The sequence below is a fragment of the Otolemur garnettii genome, unplaced genomic scaffold (assembly GCF_000181295.1).
Source record: "Otolemur garnettii isolate 467f Iridium unplaced genomic scaffold, OtoGar3 scaffold00191, whole genome shotgun sequence".
Classification (NCBI taxonomy): Eukaryota; Metazoa; Chordata; class Mammalia; order Primates; family Galagidae; genus Otolemur; species Otolemur garnettii.
This window is the reverse complement of record NW_003852586.1, coordinates 1,166,625-1,183,405: the sequence shown is the minus strand read 5'-3', so window position 1 is coordinate 1,183,405 and position 16,781 is coordinate 1,166,625. Positions and strand designations below refer to the sequence as shown.

Here is a 16,781-nt window from a genome sequence, read left to right as displayed (position 1 = left end):
AGTCCATCACACTGCACTACGAAGAGTTGGAAATAAATGTCAGTAAGATGGCTGGGCATGGTGGCTTACACTTGTGATCCCAGCACTCTGGGAGGCTGAGGTGTGAGGACCATTTGAGCTCAAGAGTTTGAGGCCACCCTGAGCAAGAGACCCCCCTCTCTACTAAAAAAACAGAAAAATTAGCCGGGCGTTGTGGCAGGTGCCTGTAGTCCCAGCTAGTTGGGAGGCTGAGGCAGAAGGATTACTTGGGCCCAGGAGTTTGAGGTTGCTGTGAGCTATGAAGATGCAGTGGCACTCTAGGCAACGTGACAGAGACTCCATCTCTCTCCCCCTCCTCTCTCTCTGTGTATATATACACACAATCTCTGAACCGTTCATATGTAATTTCTGAAACTTACACCTTGAATTACTCCAAGATTACAAAGCATCTAGCCTAATAATACTTTTAGAGACCAATTTGACTAATTTTTTCCTTATTACTGCCTTTAATCTGTGCTTTGGATTTTTCTTATCCACCCAGCAATACCTACGCTCCTGGGAAAACCCCAAAACATTTACATCAAAAGGGCAAAGGACTACTATCAGCTCAATGTGAATGCCTGGTGTGGAAACTCTGCCCTCAGTTTCTGTGCCAGATCTGGAAGTGTAATCTCCCCCAATCTGTTTCCACATGTATAAAATCAAAGCACTTGAGGCTAATGATTCCTGAAATCCATTCCAGCTCAGGTTGTCTCCCTTAGAGATGTCTGCAGCCATATGTATCACTCACTCAGCTTCATGTAGCACTTGAGACAGGTAATCAAATGCAGATGCTCTTTGATTTACAATGAGTTCACCTACCTCCCCATAAACCCATCATAAATTGACAAATGTCCTAAATTGAAAGTGCATAAGGTCTGGCCTGGCATGGTGGCTCACACCTGTAATCCCAGCACTCCCGGGAGGTGGAGGAAAGATCCCTTGAGTTTAGGAGTTTGAGGTTGCTGTGTGCTAGGTTGACTCCATGGCACTCTAGCCTGGGCAACAATGTGAGGCTCTGTCTCAAAAAATAATAATAAAGAAATAAGTGGGTAGCTTTTTTTGTTTTTTAAACAGAATCTTGCTTTGTCTCCTGGGATAGAGTACAGTGACCTCATCATCCCAAGGCTCCTGGGTTCAAGCAATCCCCAGTACTTGAGACTATGGGTGCCTGCCACAATCCTAGACTAATTTGTCTCTTTTTCGTGGACAGGAGCCTTCCCCTTCTTGCTCAGGTTGATCTCAAGCCTCAAGTGATTCTCCCACCTGGGCCTCCCAAAGTCCTAGGACTACAGGCTGAGCCCCTGCTACCAACCTGAATGTATTTTTGAAATGGACCTATGATGGGTTTGCCTGGAAGCAGCCCCATCATAGGTCCAGTAGCATACTCCTAGCATTTTTGGTTACCATCTTAAAGTTAAAAAAAAAAAAATTAAGTCAAAACATTGTAAGTAGGGAACTGCACAGTAATTTCGATACGTATTCACTAAGCAAATACTGATTCGACACCTAGTCTGTGCCAAGCACTGTACGAGGTGCTTGAAATACCAGCGTTTGTAGAGATACGTGATATGAAAGAAAAGAGGGAAAGGTAAGTAAGGGAGTTTAAAGAGATTAAAGCCTCAATTCTTACGCTGTCTCCCGCAGGCAGCAGCAGTTCCCCAAGGTTGGATGGAAGTAATAAACCATTTTTAGGGGACACGTAGTGTCCAAAGGCACCTGCAAAGGCACCGCCCGCGTCCTCAGGCTGCAGGCGGGCTACCACGCACGCGCTGCGGGCCCGCCCACGCCCTGACCAGCTGCCCTTCCGCGCTCTGTGGGTCCCGTGGCGAGCGCGGCCCCGCAGGGACGGTGTCTGTCGGCCACTGTCTTCCCGGAACCCAAACACGCTGCCTCGCACACAGAAATCAATGTTTAAGACTTAAGAAATAGGTTCGGAGCCCGTAGCCCAGTGGTTAGGACGCCAGCCACATTCACCGACCAGGGCCAGTGGGTTCGCACCTGGCCCGAGCCTGCTAAATAACAACTGCGACAACAATAGCCGGGCGTCGTGGTGGGCGCCTGTAGTCCCAGCTACTTGGGAGGCTTAGACAAGAGAAGAAGGCTTAAACCCAAGAGTTTGAGGTTGCTGTGAGCTGTGACACCACAGCACTCCGCCGAGGGCGACGTAGTGAGACTGTCTCGTAATAAATAAATAAAACGGGTCGCCCCTGAGTGCAAATGTGTCGTTTCCCGAGATCTTAAGGAGCGTGCCTCTCCCACGCACACGAAGCGGGACCGCGGCGCCTTTCCCCGTCGCCACCACACAACCTGGAGGCCCCCCGAGTTCCCTGGCAAGTGGCAACACGACTGCGGGCCCAGCCTCCCGCCGCCACCGCTCGGGGCCACCGGGGCTTTCCCATCCCCGCAGACCAGGCCACCAGGGCAGAACAGGGAAACGCCGAGCTGGGCCGACCCGCGGCCACCCCAGGTGCGGTGCCATACTGGGACGTTCCTGCGGGAAAAATCAAAAGGAGAACAACTATCTGATGAACTTCCAGAGTAATAAGCAGAGAAAAGAAAAATTTAGTTTATTTGGCAAAAAACCCGAAGCGCCGGCTACAACGCGCAGGCGCCCAGGACATGCGCAGTGAAGCTCACCAGCCCGCACCGGGACTTCTCCCGACACAGAAGTACAGCGTCCTCTACTGGCCCCCGTGACCTCGGCCGCGGTGCGTCAGGAGTTTGTCCCTCAGCCACTCCCAGGCTCAAGATACAGAGCTGAAATCTCAGTAAAGGGTTTGAAGGAACGGAACTTCTCTAACCTATTGTTCCCACACGGAAAGATTTTAATTCACCGAATTGATTGGCGTTAAAGGGCATAGCGAAAGGTAAGGCAATATCACTGTGGCCGCGCCTCTCTGACTGAGCGGAAGTCCCGGTTCCCATTCCCTGCGCAGAGCATACTGGGGGCCGGAAGGAGGTGGAAACTTCCTGCAGCCGGCTCCCGCGGCCGCAAGCTCGCGTGTGTTTAGACGGCGTGTTTCTGGGCCTCGCGGTTGGTTCTTCAGGGTCAGAGGCGGCCAGAAGTGTGGTGTGTGTGTAGAGTCTGATTCGCCGTGCGAACCATGGTGGGGAGATCCCGGCGGCGCGGAGCAGCCAAGTGGGCAGCTGTGCGAGCCAACGCAGGTCGTACCCCCGCGGACGGAAATGAGGATGATGTAGGGTCGCCACCCTCACCAGGGGACTCCAGCTACTACCAGGATCAGGTAGATGACTTTCACGAGGCACGATCACGGGCCGCTTTGGATAAGGGCTGGAACGAAGTAGAGAGTGGAGACGAGGAGGATGGCGATGAGGAAGAGGTGCTAGCCCTAGATGTAGACGATGAAGATGGAGAGAGTGCGGGGGATGAGGAGGATGGTGCTAGTGATGATGATGGTGATGGTGGGAGCTCCGTGCAGAGTGAGGCCGAGGCTTCTGTTGATCCCAGTTTGTCCTGGGGACAGAGGAAAAAACTTTACTATGACACGGACTATGGTTCCAAGGCCCGAGGCCGGCAGAGTCAACAAGAAGTGGAGGAGGAGGAAAGAGAAGAAGAGGCGGAGGCACAGGTCATTCAGCGGCGCCTGGCCCAGGCCCTGCATGAGGATGATTTTGGGGTCGAGTGGGTAGAAGCATTTGCAAAACCTGTGTCTCAGGTAGATGAGGCTGAGACACGGGTCGTTAAAGATTTGGCTAAAATTTCAGTGAAAGAGAAGCTGAAAATGTTGCGAAAGGAATCACCAGAGCTCTTGGAGCTGATAGAAGACCTTAAAGTTAAGTTGACAGAAGTGAAGGATGAGCTGGAGCCTTTGTTACAGTTGGTGGAGCAAGGGATCATTCCACCCGGAAGAGGAAGCCAGTACTTAACGACCAAGTACAACCTGTACTTGAATTATTGCTCCAACATCAGTTTCTATTTGATCCTGAAAGCTAGGAGAGTCCCTGCACATGGACATCCTGTCATAGAAAGACTGGTTACCTACCGAAATCTGATCAACAAACTGTCAATTGTGGATCAGAAACTATCCTCAGAAATTCGTAGTCTACTCACATTTAAGGATGGTGCTGTAAAGAAAGGACAGAATCTAAAAGCAAAATCCACCAAAGCCAAACCAAAGTCTGTTTCAAAGACTTCTGCTGCTGCTGCTGCTGCCTCTGCTGTAAGAGATCTGATTGATGATTCTGATTTTGATGAAGGGACTGAACTGCAATATAAAGAAATAGAAGATAGACAAAAGTTGAAGAGGAAGAAAGAAGAGAATAGTGCTGAAGAACAAGTTCTTGAAGATCAAAATGCAAAGAGAGCCATTACCTATCAGATTGCTAAAAATAGGGGACTTACTCCTAGGAGAAAGAAGATTGATCGCAATCCCAGAGTGAAACACAGGGAGAAGTTCAGAAGAGCCAAAATTCGAAGACGAGGCCAGGTTCGAGAAGTTCGTAGAGAACAGCAACGTTACACTGGTGAATTATCTGGCATTCGTGCTGGAGTTAAAAAGAGCATTAAACTTAAATGAAGTGTTTATACATAGTTTAAGGTATTTGGCAATAATTTTAGGTCAATAAATTGTTATTCTTAACAAAAGTGATTGTATCAATATATAATACCTAAGGTTAAATTTTAAAAATTCTTATCAACAGGGAGATTTGTTTGAGTTATTGCTCAATTTATTTGTCCTATATTAAGGTCATACTGAGAGTTGTGGAGCAATGGGAAGGTCCGTGAGAAAAGAGATAGTATTGAAAAAGTTCTCCAATATTCTGTCATATGTTAGCATAAGAAAACTTCACAGCTAGTTGTGGAACGTTTGTCAAACTTAGAACGTAGAATTTCACAAAAAGATTACACCTTTAACAGTCTTATTTGCGAGGTCACCTGTAAAATAGTTCCAGCACATTTCATTTACCTAACTTACCTTTCTTTTTTCTTTCTTTCTTTCCTTTTTTTTTTTTTTTTTTTTGGTGTGTGTGACAGAGTCTCAAACTGTCACTCTGGGTAGAGTGCCATGGCGTCACAGCTCACAGCAACCTCAAACTCTTGGGCTTAAGCAATTCTCTTGCCTCAGCCTCCTAAGTAGCTGGGACTACAGGTGCCCACCACAATGCCCAGCTATTTTTTTGTTGTTGTTGTTGTAACTGTCATTATTTTAGTTGGCCTGGGCCAGGTTCGAACTGACAGCCTCAGTGTGTTTGGCAGGCACCCTATGCACTTAGCTACAGGTGCTGCCCCTAACTTATCTTTCATTCTTGAGCAAGATACTAATACATGGGGTTTGTGTTAACATGGATTTCATACATTCTGTGTGGTTTAAAAGCTTAGGAGGGAAGAGGAATTTCAGTTAAAAGAAAAAGGAAAAGATAGGTTGAATTACATCAACTATAAGTATTTTCTAACAGGTTTTCATGTAGTAAGTAAGGTAAGAATTCCATTTCCCCTTCTCTCCCGGTGACTTGGCAGTGGTTGCTGTTTGAACCCATACTCCATTCACTAAAAACTTTGGTGTAGTTACTACTAGGTAAGTGGCAACTTGAAGTGCTAACGAAGTTACATTTTTCTTTACAGTTACTTTGGTCTTTATAGTAAGCGGAAAATATTAAAATATTCAGAAGGATGTCAGGAAAGAAAATGAGAGGACTAGTAAAGGAAACCTCAAAAAAGGTCTTAATTGTGTGTATGATGCAGAGTAGTTTAATATTAAGCACTTGCCTTGTGTCAGTTGATCCTTGATAACATTGTGAGATGACACTGTTCTCTCGCAAAGGAGGGTGTTGAAATCTGAGAGACAGACTTTCTAAAGGATATGGGGTTTTGGCTTGGTGCCTATATTCAGTGGTTAGGGTTCCAGCCACATACACCGAGGCTGGCGGTTCGAACCTGGCCTGGGCCTGCTAAACACTGACAACTGCAACAAAAAAATAGCCAGGCCTGTGGCAGGCACTGGTCCCAGCTACTTGGGAAACTGAGGCAAAAGAATTGCTTAAGCCCAAGACTTTGAGGTTGCTGTGAACTGTGACGTCACAGTACTCTACCGAGGGCAACATAATGAAACTCTGTCTCAAAAAAAAAAAAAAAAATGACATGGGGTTTTGATTTGAACCCAAACCAACTTGATTTGACCACTCACTCTCAGTCTTTGGTTTACACCTGCTTCCTCAGAGTAGCACACAGGACAAATTATTTTATTTTCTGATAAATAGGTTAGAAATAAAAAAAGCTGTAAATGCTTACTCAGGTACTTTTCTGAATACTTTATTTGTACTTACTTCCTTTATTCCTCATAACTAATGTGGCAAATTCTGTTACCCACATTTCAAAGATAAGGAAGCTGTGGCAAAGAGAAGTAACTTACCAAGGTCACATAGCTGTTAAGTGGCATAGCCAGGATTTCAACCCAGCCTTTTGGCTTCATAACCCAATCCTATACTTCCTTTTTTTTTTTTTTGTGAGACAGTCTCACTTTGTCACCATCAGTAGAGTGCCGTGGCATGACAGGTTGTAGCAACATCAAACTCTTGGGCTTAAGTGATTATCTTGCTTAGCCTCCCAAGTAGCTGGGACTACAGGCACCCACCACAATGCCTGGCTATTTTTTGCTTGTAGTTGTCGTTTGGCAGGCCTGGGTTGGATTTGAACCTGCCAGCTTCAGTGTAGGCGGCTGGCACCCTAGCCCCTGAGCTATAGGCACCAAGCCATTCCTTTTTTCTTTTTCTTTTTCTTTTTTTTAAAGACATCGAGTCTTACTCTAATGCTCAGGTTAGAGTTTGATAGCATCATCATAGCTCACAGCAACCTCAAACTCTTGGGCCTCTTGCTTCATCTTCCCAAGTAGCTAGGACTAGCATGTGCCACCAGACCCAGATAGTTTTTTCTAATTTTAGTAGAGAAAATTCTCTTTCTCAGGCCGGTCTTGAACTCCTGAGCTGAAGGGATCCTTCTGCCTCAGCCTTCCAGCATGCTGGGATTACAGGCCTGAGCCAGTACACCTCACCTTACACTTCTGATACAGTAAAAAAAAAAATACTGGTTTGGGTATTATGATGGCAATTTCCAGTTAGTCAATCTGAATTTCATTTTCTTGATCTGTATGATTCTATTATGCTTTTAGAGAAGTCATAAAGCAGTGGTTAAGAGCAGATTACTGGGTTCCTAACCCAGCTCTATCACTTAGTATCTGACTTTGGCTAAATTACTTGATTACTCTTCGGGGTTTTTTGTTTAGTTTTGTTTTTCATCTAAAACAGTGATAATAGTAATACCTACTTCATAGGGTTATTATGGGAGTAACATACATAAAGCCCTTAGAACATGTTATACAGTAATCACCTAATATGTGTTAGGAGTTAAGGAGGAAAGCATAGCATTGGGTAAGTACAGAAAGCGCTATAGGAAATCCAGGATAAGGCAAAGGTACAGGGCTACAAAGTTAGAGGTTGAAAGTATTTGGTATTCAGCGAAGTGCAGCAGCACACACCTGTAGTCCCAGCCATGTGGGTGGCTGAGGTGGGAAGATTGCTTGAGCTCAGGAAGTTCAGGGCCACCCTCCACAATGTAGTGAGACTAGTTCCCCCAAAACTACATCAAAAATTTTTTAAAGAAAATATTCTAGTTCTGTGTCAAATTCTTGCCATATATATATAGAGAGGGAGAGTTTCGGGGAGGAAAAAAATATGTTTGATTTAGGAAAGTGGAAAAAATTAAGCCTGTTAAGTATTTCTCCAAGTACATTCCTTCAGAGACTTTATAACACTTTACAAATATTATTCATTTGGGGGTAGCTAGGATGTACATAGTGTTATCTTGTATTATAAACATAAAACATGGCCTTGTTTAAGGTGAGTTAATAGCAAAAGAAGTTGCTGGATTTGATATTTTAGTTCAGGCCAGGTACAGTACCTCATGCCTGTAATCTTAGCACTTTGGGAGGCCCTCAGCTAGTAACATTTGGTGAATGAAATTAAATACAAAATGAAATATATTACCATGGGACTACAAAACCTTGAAAGGTAACCCTCAAGAAATCTGTTTAAAGCAACGGACCCTCCTTTTCTAGAACCATAGTGTAGTCCTAATTCTTGCATTTTACATATGTGGGTTCCTAAGGCCAGGAGTCAGTGGACGTCAGCTAGGAAACTACACTAGGGGAAGGTCCCTTTCACCCTAAGCATTGCTTTAATATGGCCTGTTTTAATATGCCCATATATATGAAAAGATCATTTTACCATGTGTGGGGGAGGGAATTACTTGGATTATGTATATAACAATTTTATTAGCACATAGTTTTTTTTAACATTTATTAAATGACCTCTTTCAGACACACTTCCATTTTTGTTAACACCACACTTCAACATTCATAAAACAGGGATAGGCTGGGTGTAGTGGGCAGCAAAGAGAGACTCTGATTCAATAAAATAAAATAGGGAAATATAAGCCAAATAACTTCATATTCAGTCTAGCTTTCCTGAATCACTTCTATTCAGGGGTCCTGATAAGCATAGACAAGATCAAAAAAGCTTTTTTATAGAATCTTAAAAAGAAGAAAGGGGCTTTAAAAAAAGAAAGTGAAGGGGGCCAAGAACTACTTAGAGAAAAATCCTTTGTGCTTTGTACAAAGGAGGTTTAAAGATGTCAGCTTTTGGGAGTAGGCACAGACTCATTAAAGTTACAGCAATGCTTAAATAGGACGTCAGGGGACCTCAAAAGTTGCATGTGTCTCTCTGTAGGGAAAGCAAAGAAAATGTCACAGAGATCTCTTTGAGTAGAATTTAAGGAAGAGTGGGTATGGTGATATGAGTAATGCCAAATATGCCAGAGCTTAGCCACAGGGTTGAGGCAGAATAGTAGGAAGATAATATCAGAAAGGGCGTGGTGTAGATAGTGGAAGGCCTTACTTGGTAGTTGTACTTAGATTGCTATCCCAGATATGATGAAGCCAACCGAAGTTTTAAGAAAGTATGACATATTTATGTCAACCTTCAGAAAAGTAAATTACTAATTCATTCTAATTGGAATGGATTAAAACTAGCAAGGAAGGCTCGGTGCCTGTGGCTCAAGCGGCTAAGGCGCCAGCCACATACACCTAAGGTGGCGGGTTCGAATGCCCAGCCCAGGCCCGTCAAACAACAATGATGGCTGCAACCAAAAAAATGGCCAGGCGTTGTGGCGGGCGCCTGTAGTCCCAGCTACTTGGGAGGCTGAGGCAGGAGACCCGCTTGAGCCCAGGAGTTGGAGGTTGCTGTGAGCGTGATGCCATGGCACTCTACCCAGGGGGATAGCTTGAGGCTCCGTCTCAAAAAAAAAAAAAAAAAAAACTAGCAAGGAAGCCAGGCTTGGTGGTTTGCCTTTATAGTTGAGCTTCTTGGTGGCCTGCTGAAGGATCGCTTGAGACCAGCCTGGGCAAATGTAGTGGGACCCTATCTCAAACAAAAGCAAAAACCTAGAGGCACCTAGGAGTCCTCTGCAACAACATTGGCAAGAAAAGATGAAGCTTTAAATTAAAGCAAAGAGGACAAATTAAAAGATTTAATGGAAATTTACAAGAATTTAAAGGTGAGAGCATGAGAAGTTGCACAAATTGGGTACAGTCATGGCAGGTAAGAAAAAGCAAATCAAATAGATTCAGTACCATTGTTAAGATATTAAACACTTAAATACACACCAAATATAAGTTCCTCTTGAGTTCTGTTTCACCACAGTTTTACAAGGAACATAGCTTTGCTGTTAGATCTTTATAAAAAGATACAATTATCAAACTATTAATCATAATAGCCCCTCAATATGTTTGTTTTGTTATAAAAGTAACAAATCCATTATAGACTACTTGCAAATGGAGAAAAGTAGAGAAATGGAAAAATACATCCATACTTCTACCAAAGAAAACTGCCATTGATTGTTTGACCCTGGACTAAATTGGTTATACTTCTTAAGTTTCTCCAATAAACAGAGAACAGATATAAATTGACTAAGTATTTTTATAATCAATGTTTTGAAAAAATAATAATGATAGTCATCAAAACCTAGTAATTCAGAAGTAAGGAACAATGGACTCCAGAGCTTTCACATGGAAGCATTATATTAATTAACACGGTTATATTTCTCTACTTATTAAAGTAAGTTTAACATGAAGTCTTAAAATGAGTGCATTGTTTTCAAATAAGACTTTCCAAGTAGCATACAGTGTAAAACAAATTGCTTACAAAACCCATTGTTTTAGACTCATTATGAAGTCTATGTGCACTACTGAAAAAATAACATTTTCACTCAGTACCTTTTTTTCTGACCACAGCTCTAAGTTTATACTGTACAAAAAATACATTATTTGATCTCTAAGATATTTTGTCTTATATGCTAATTATGCAGCCTTAAGATCACCAAAGAGTATCAAAAAGTCAAATGTGGATAACTAAAAATGTAGAAAAAGTTGAAAAGCAGTTTCTGCTTTATTTTACAAGAAAATTCTCCTTAATTATAGTGCTTGAATTTTGTTTCTTTAAAACAATATAAGAAGATGCTCTGTGTATTTTCAGAGAGCAACATGTTTAGGCTTATTTTAATCTTGTTTGTCTTAAATGTGTGTAGCAGGTGAATCAGCCCATTATGTCACTAAAGGTAATGCAGAGCTGTGATTTTATTATTGATCCAAAAGCTAAAAGCATTAAGAAATGGGAACTTGGAGTACCATTCACTTTTAAAGAAACAGTTTATAAATAGTTTTGCCTATAAATTTTAAAGGACTCACATTTCAGCTGGTTTTCTGTGTCATTATACTGCCACTCAATTAGTGGGATTAAACTTATATAGAATGCTTTTTTAAAGCAGAGGCACAAAAAAACTACCACAATGAATGATCCCACCACAGCGTGTCATTGTTTATGGACAAGTATCTTGACTGATAAGAAAGGAGAAATCTGGCATCTTAGACTAGATAACATTTCATACCTTGTTAAGCTGGTGACTATCTTGGCTTATTACTGGCCTTTCCCAAGTATGATTTGTGAGGGCTATTCTTTTATTCTACCCACAATGGGATAAGTATAGATTCTTGTCAAATTCTTCACTGAAACATTTTGCAAAACATCTCTATGACGGAACCTGACAAGAATGTAATGATTTTAGGAGTTTCTGCATACAAAAACAGGATAAAACGTCCAGTCGAGTGTTAAAACCAAATAATACATCTGGGACTTTTCAGTTTTTCTTTTCAAGGCATTGTATGGTATGCAATTCCTGAAAGGCAAGTATGTCTGTCAAGATTCACCCTCACCAAAAGAGTGAAATGAAAAAGTCCAACAAACCTGCAAAATAGCAAAGATATGATGAAAACCTTTTTTCCCAACTCCGTTTTTGTCATTGTACATTATATCCTGTTTTGCCAAAATGATGAAATATACCCATAGCTTAAGCCCAAGAGTTTGAGGTTGCTGTGATGCCATGGCACTCTACCCAAGGTGACAGAGTGAGACTGGTCCCAAAATAAAAAACAAAACAAAAAACCCTCTGTTAGACTTTGTTTTAAAGGCTTTACTTATATTTTATTTAAACCTCACAAACATCTTTTACAGAAGATGACATTAACTTACTCAGGTAGGTAATAGGACTAGGATCAACAGGTCAGGGAACTTCCAGAAACTGAAAAGTGACTAGGAAATTTTCTAAGAAATTAGCTTCTTGTAAATATTTCCCTTTTTAACGCTTCTTGTTTAAAAGACGCAGTGAAGAACAGTATCAGAAATCTCATGGTAATTTTTGGTAGTAATTTCAAAAGTGATTTATAGAGAAGAATTAAAAGTTTTACTTTTCCTTTCTAAGTGTAACTTCCTCTACAGAGGGAAAGACTGAACAGAGAAAGGGAAAAGCAGGTGGACAAAATGTTACAAGGGAGATTTTAATTACGAGTCAACACGGATTCCATGCCAGCAATTTGCAGCCCAAACACAAAGTTAATCAAGGTAGGAGTCCAGGCTGAAGAACGATTGTACTCTCTTTATTAGAGAAATGTTTACTGGAGGAAATTACTGGATCAGTAGGCACTGGTTCAAATATTAAAAACAAAGCAACAGTGTGGCCAATTACTAGTGAGACGCAGGCACTGTGAAAGCTGTGGTCCTGTAATTGACATTTGTCATACAAATGGTAAGCGGTTTGGTTTAATATGCGCCCATGCGCACCGCTAGAAAACCAGGGAACAAAGTGAAGGAACAGTGGATTTCCACTGAGCGCACATGACTGAACAAAAGAGGCGTTGGGATGAAGACACCCATCCATGGTTTCTCAAATAAAAAGCTCATGAATCAAACCGTGAACAATGATGGTTCAAGTTCCCGTGTGTGAAAGTCATGCACAGCTTAACATTGTGGGGCGGGTGCCTTTTTAAGATCAGCAGGCTGCTTCAACCTGATGTGAGCCCCAGTGCGGCCGCACACCGCCCCGGACCTTGAGCCGGCCGGGTCGCACGGGCGGTAAGGACCCGGCCCAGGCGGGAGGGGACCGGCCAGCGGGGAAGCTGGGGCCTGGCGCCCGGGCGCCGCCCCTGGGGAAGCCGCGGGCGGGGCCACCGAGAGGGGAGGGCGGGAGTCCGCGCCGTCGGGCGGGGCCGCCCTCCAGCTGGCGCGGGCCCCGTGGGGCGGGCTGCGGAGCTAGTGGTGGCGCCCTGGGCCGGGCCCCAGCCGAAGGCGGCGGCGGCCCCCCGCCATAGCCTGGGCACAGGAGGCAGCGGCAGAAGCGGCGGCGCGGCGAAGGCAGCAGCGAGCATGGCTGAGACGCCGCCGCCCGCGGCCGGTGCGGAAAGTTGCCCCGAGGAGCCGGCGAGGGGCGGGGAGAGGCGGCCGGAGGAGCCGCGCCGCGCTCCGGCCGTGGTCACGGATCCAGAGAGCGATGCGCGGCCGCAGCAGGCCTCCCCGGCCGGGCAGTCAGAACCGGACTCGCCGGTGGCCGCCCCCTTCTTCCTCCTGTACCCGGGCGATGGAGGCGCCGGGTTCACGGCACGCCCGCCGCCGCCGCGCGCCTGGAGGACCCCGCCGTCGCCCGGCTCCCCGCTGCCCTTCCTGCTGCTCAGCTACCCGAGCGGCGGCGGCGGCGGCGGCGGCGGTGGCAAGCAGCGTGAGTGGGACCGGGACGCTGGCGGGAACGGGTCACTGGCAGGGGCGGGGCGCTCGGCAGGGACCCGGCACTAGCGGGGACCGCCCGGCCCACACGGAACCAAGCTGCCCGTTTGGGTGGCTGGAGCTGGCCGGCCGCGAGGCGGGGGCGCCGGGGCTAGGCCTGTTCAGCTGCCGTTCTGGGAGCCGGTCACTGACCCCGAGCCTCCGCGGGCCGCCTGCCCAGCCCGGCCTCCCTCCCCTTGCGCCCAGCGCGCGTCCTCGCGGCCTCCCACGTGCTTGGGCGGGGCGGCGCGCGGCCGGCAGGGCTGTGGGGGGTGGGGGTAGGGGTGGGGGGCAGGGATCTAGCAGGTGTGGCTGCCCCGAGGTGCTGCCGACTAATTACGAGTGTTCCTTCCACACACACGTTAATCTGGCAGACTTCCCCTCCATGGGAAAAGAAATCTGGAGTGGTGGCAGGACGACACGAGGGGGGCGTGTGGCCTGGAGGGGCACCTCCAGGTGTTGGAGCGTGTGAGGGCGAGGCCTCGCCTTCCGGAACCTTTCTGTCTCCTCTTTTCGCTTCTGTCCTCCGCCCACCTTGTCTTTTCTCTCTCCTCCTCTCTCTCCTCTCTTTCTCTACCCCTTCCCCTCTACTCCTCTCCTCTTCTCTCTCTCCCTCTTACCTGTCTCCCCTCTCTGCTCCTTCCCCTTCCCCCACCCGGGGCTGTATAGTCCGTCAACTAATGTTTGTTGCTCATGGCCGATGAGCAGGACACTTGAGTAGGCAGTGGGTATAAAAAGAGTCTTGACGGAGTGCGAAATCCGGTTTAAAAGACAAGATCTTCCCGTATGGAAATGTAGTGAGGATACAGTGCGTCCTAGAAGTCTAGAAGTGCCAATAGTTTGCTGTACGGGATGAGTTCTAAAGAGGGACGGGAAGTTGCTGAGGTGGCGACCCCTTGACACCTTTCCTTGTTGGTCATGTTTTTAAAAGCGCCGTTGCAAAGCTCTTGGCTGCTCCGCACTGCCGGGAGCCTCGCTTCACCGTCTCGCCCCCATCCATCCCTTAGAAGAGGCTGACATTTTTTGATGATTTCCTGTTCGCGTGTGTGCGGTTATCACGGTGAATACCCGCACAGAGCCGGCTATGATGGCGTTCGCTGGGCTGACGCAGATGAGGGCGATTACAGGATTTGTCCTAAGTAGCCGCTTAGGAGCACGAATGCAATTGACCCAGATTCCTCCGTTTGGGAGGACCGGGCGACACAGGTTGGAGACTCGGGAGGGTGGTGGCAGTTGAACTGTGAGGGTCGGTTGGCTCCAGCTGGAGGTAGTCTGGTGTTACCTTGTTGCTTGCTTAGAGAGCAGGCCAGCTCAGACCATGAGACCCTCAGTAAGCCCGTAGTTTGTGTGTGGGAGTGGTCTGCACCAAGGCACAGGGGAACATCTATCTGGATGTGGCAGAAATGAGTCTTTTAAGGCAGCAAGGTGGGCAAAGAAAAGAATCTTCTCAAGGAGACCTCACATTCTTAGGAATCTGCTTTCTACTGTGTACTTTAAGCACAGCTTCTTTTTTTTTCTCCTGAAAGTTTTCTATTTCTGTATAATCTGTTTATTAGCCACGTTACCATGGAATCGCGACACTCCTATCAGTTCTTTTTTTTTTTATTGAATGGTAACTATGTACATTAATCTTCTATCAGTTCTTGACGCAAGAGTTTTTAAACTATTTGGTAGTATCCGTTGTGAGGATTATCTAAATTTCAGTTTATTTGATTCCTGTTATTAAAGGTTGACTTTTTTTTTTTGCCTAAGTAGTGTTAGAAAATAACAATATTGCATTACTCTTTGTTATAGCATAGGCATAATCAAAGTCAGGAATGGGAGACTTAAAGCTAAAGTTTTGTGAATGCGATCTCTTACTTTCTATCTTATAATACTAGCAAATGTATAATGGATTTATTAGCACGTTGAGTTTTAGTATTTCCTCTGGTCTTTGTTTTGGAAATACCTGTAGTTTATTTGGTATAAATGCTCAGAAAAATTACTGGGAAAATACACACATCCCATTTCTCCTACTCTTCAAGACCAGTAACTAAGGACATTTTACATTAGTTTAAAAAAAATCACTGCTACATATTTTATTCAAATCTAGAATATAAAATTGACTTGAACTGGTTCTTGTTTTGGACTATAAGTTTTTATTTTTACCTGTTTTTTTTTTTTTTGAGAGTCTCCAGCCATTTCTATTTTTAGCAGAAACTGGGTCTTGCTCTTGCTGAGGTTGGTCTCAAACTCCTGAGCTCAGCTGATCCACCTGCCTTGGCCTCCCAGAGTGCTGGGATTATAAGCATGAGCCATCATGGCTGGCCTTATTGTTTAGTGTTAAAATACAAAAGTACCAGTAGAAGTCAACTTGCCTCTTGTGAATCTCACCAGCCCTAGTATACCAGGAGCTCTCATGCCAGGGTGACGCCCCCCATGCCAAGTGTTCATCAGCTGTAGTGTACCAGGAGCTCTCATGCCAGGCGTAGTACTTGCAGCCCCTTCCTTTCCCATCCTACCAGGAGTTGTGCTGTGGATGGACAAGATGGACAAGAAATGGCTTCTCTTTAGTGTTGGATGGAAGAGGCACTCCCACCATTTGCCTGGTTACCAATTTTTTTTTGTTTTTGCTTTTGTAGAGATAGGGTGTTGCTGTTTGCCCAGGCTGATCTTGTACTCCTGGCCTCAAATGATCCTCTCACTGAGGCCTCCCAACATGCTGGGATTACAGGCACGAGCCACCAGCCCTCCCTGTACTTTCCCAGCTTCTGTTCACAGTTACTCTTTTCTTCTTTCAGTTCCCAGAAGAGCAGTGCACATTCGCAGTTAAAGCTACACTGTGCAAATGGTCCACATCGCTGACCTTGTCTTTCTCTTCCAATTACAACAGTGTCCAACTCACAAAGAAGTAACTTTCCTTCTGTATTTCTATGTGCTGTTGTGAGATGGAGGAGGGCTGGAAGAGAAAAAGAAAGAAGAAAAAGAATCTTGGAAAGGACTGGCAGTGTTACTACAACTGCCCATTTCAGTGTTGAGTCCACTTAACAGTGAGTGCTGTGAATAGTGCAGGGAATGAGACATCTAGAAGCATTTGATTGTGTCTTACTGATGCACCTGAAGAATCTATCATGTGGGGAAGGAACTTCCAAATTTATATATAATCCAGGAATGAATGTTTAAGGGGAGAAAATTAATTTCTTTGTTTCTTGTAGTTGTTGTTTAGCAGGCCTGGGCCGGGTTCGAACCTGCCAGCCCACTAGTCCCAGTGTATGTGGCCGGCGCCCCAACCACTGATCTACGGGCGCCAAACAGAGAAAACCAACTTTATGTTCACAGTTTCATTTGTATGTACATACATACACACAGGTATACAGATAGGTATACATATATATTATTTTGTATGTATGCATTCTGTGTGTATATATATATATATATATACACACACTAATATGTGTAGGTATGAATATATCTTTATTGTAGTGTATCCTCCATAGACATTTCTGTTATTCTCTCTCTTCTTTTTTAATTTTTTTTTTTTTTTTTGAGACAGAGCCTCAAGCTGTCACCCTGGGTAGAGTGCTGTGGCATCACAGCTCACAGCAACCTCCAACTCCTGG

At 45.2% G+C, this 16,781-nt stretch overlaps 2 protein-coding genes across 2 annotated transcripts in view; both read left to right on the top strand.

The window, feature by feature from the left end:
- The first annotated feature begins 2,741 nt into the window (after positions 1-2,741).
- On the top strand, positions 2,742-4,623 carry UTP3 (UTP3, small subunit processome component). The gene has a single exon (XM_003800957.3). It carries the CDS (start codon positions 3,126-3,128, stop codon positions 4,557-4,559), a length of 1,434 nt encoding a protein of 477 aa, XP_003801005.1. The 5' UTR covers positions 2,742-3,125; the 3' UTR covers positions 4,560-4,623.
- An 8,048-nt stretch (positions 4,624-12,671) lies between these two features.
- The window catches only part of RUFY3 (RUN and FYVE domain containing 3), an 88,820-nt gene continuing 84,710 nt past the window's right edge, over positions 12,672-16,781 (top strand). The window contains exon 1 of the mRNA XM_003800955.3: positions 12,672-13,138. Within this exon, the coding sequence (XP_003801003.1) occupies positions 12,790-13,138 (349 nt within the window). The 5' untranslated portion in view covers positions 12,672-12,789. The remainder of the gene's footprint in view (positions 13,139-16,781) is intronic.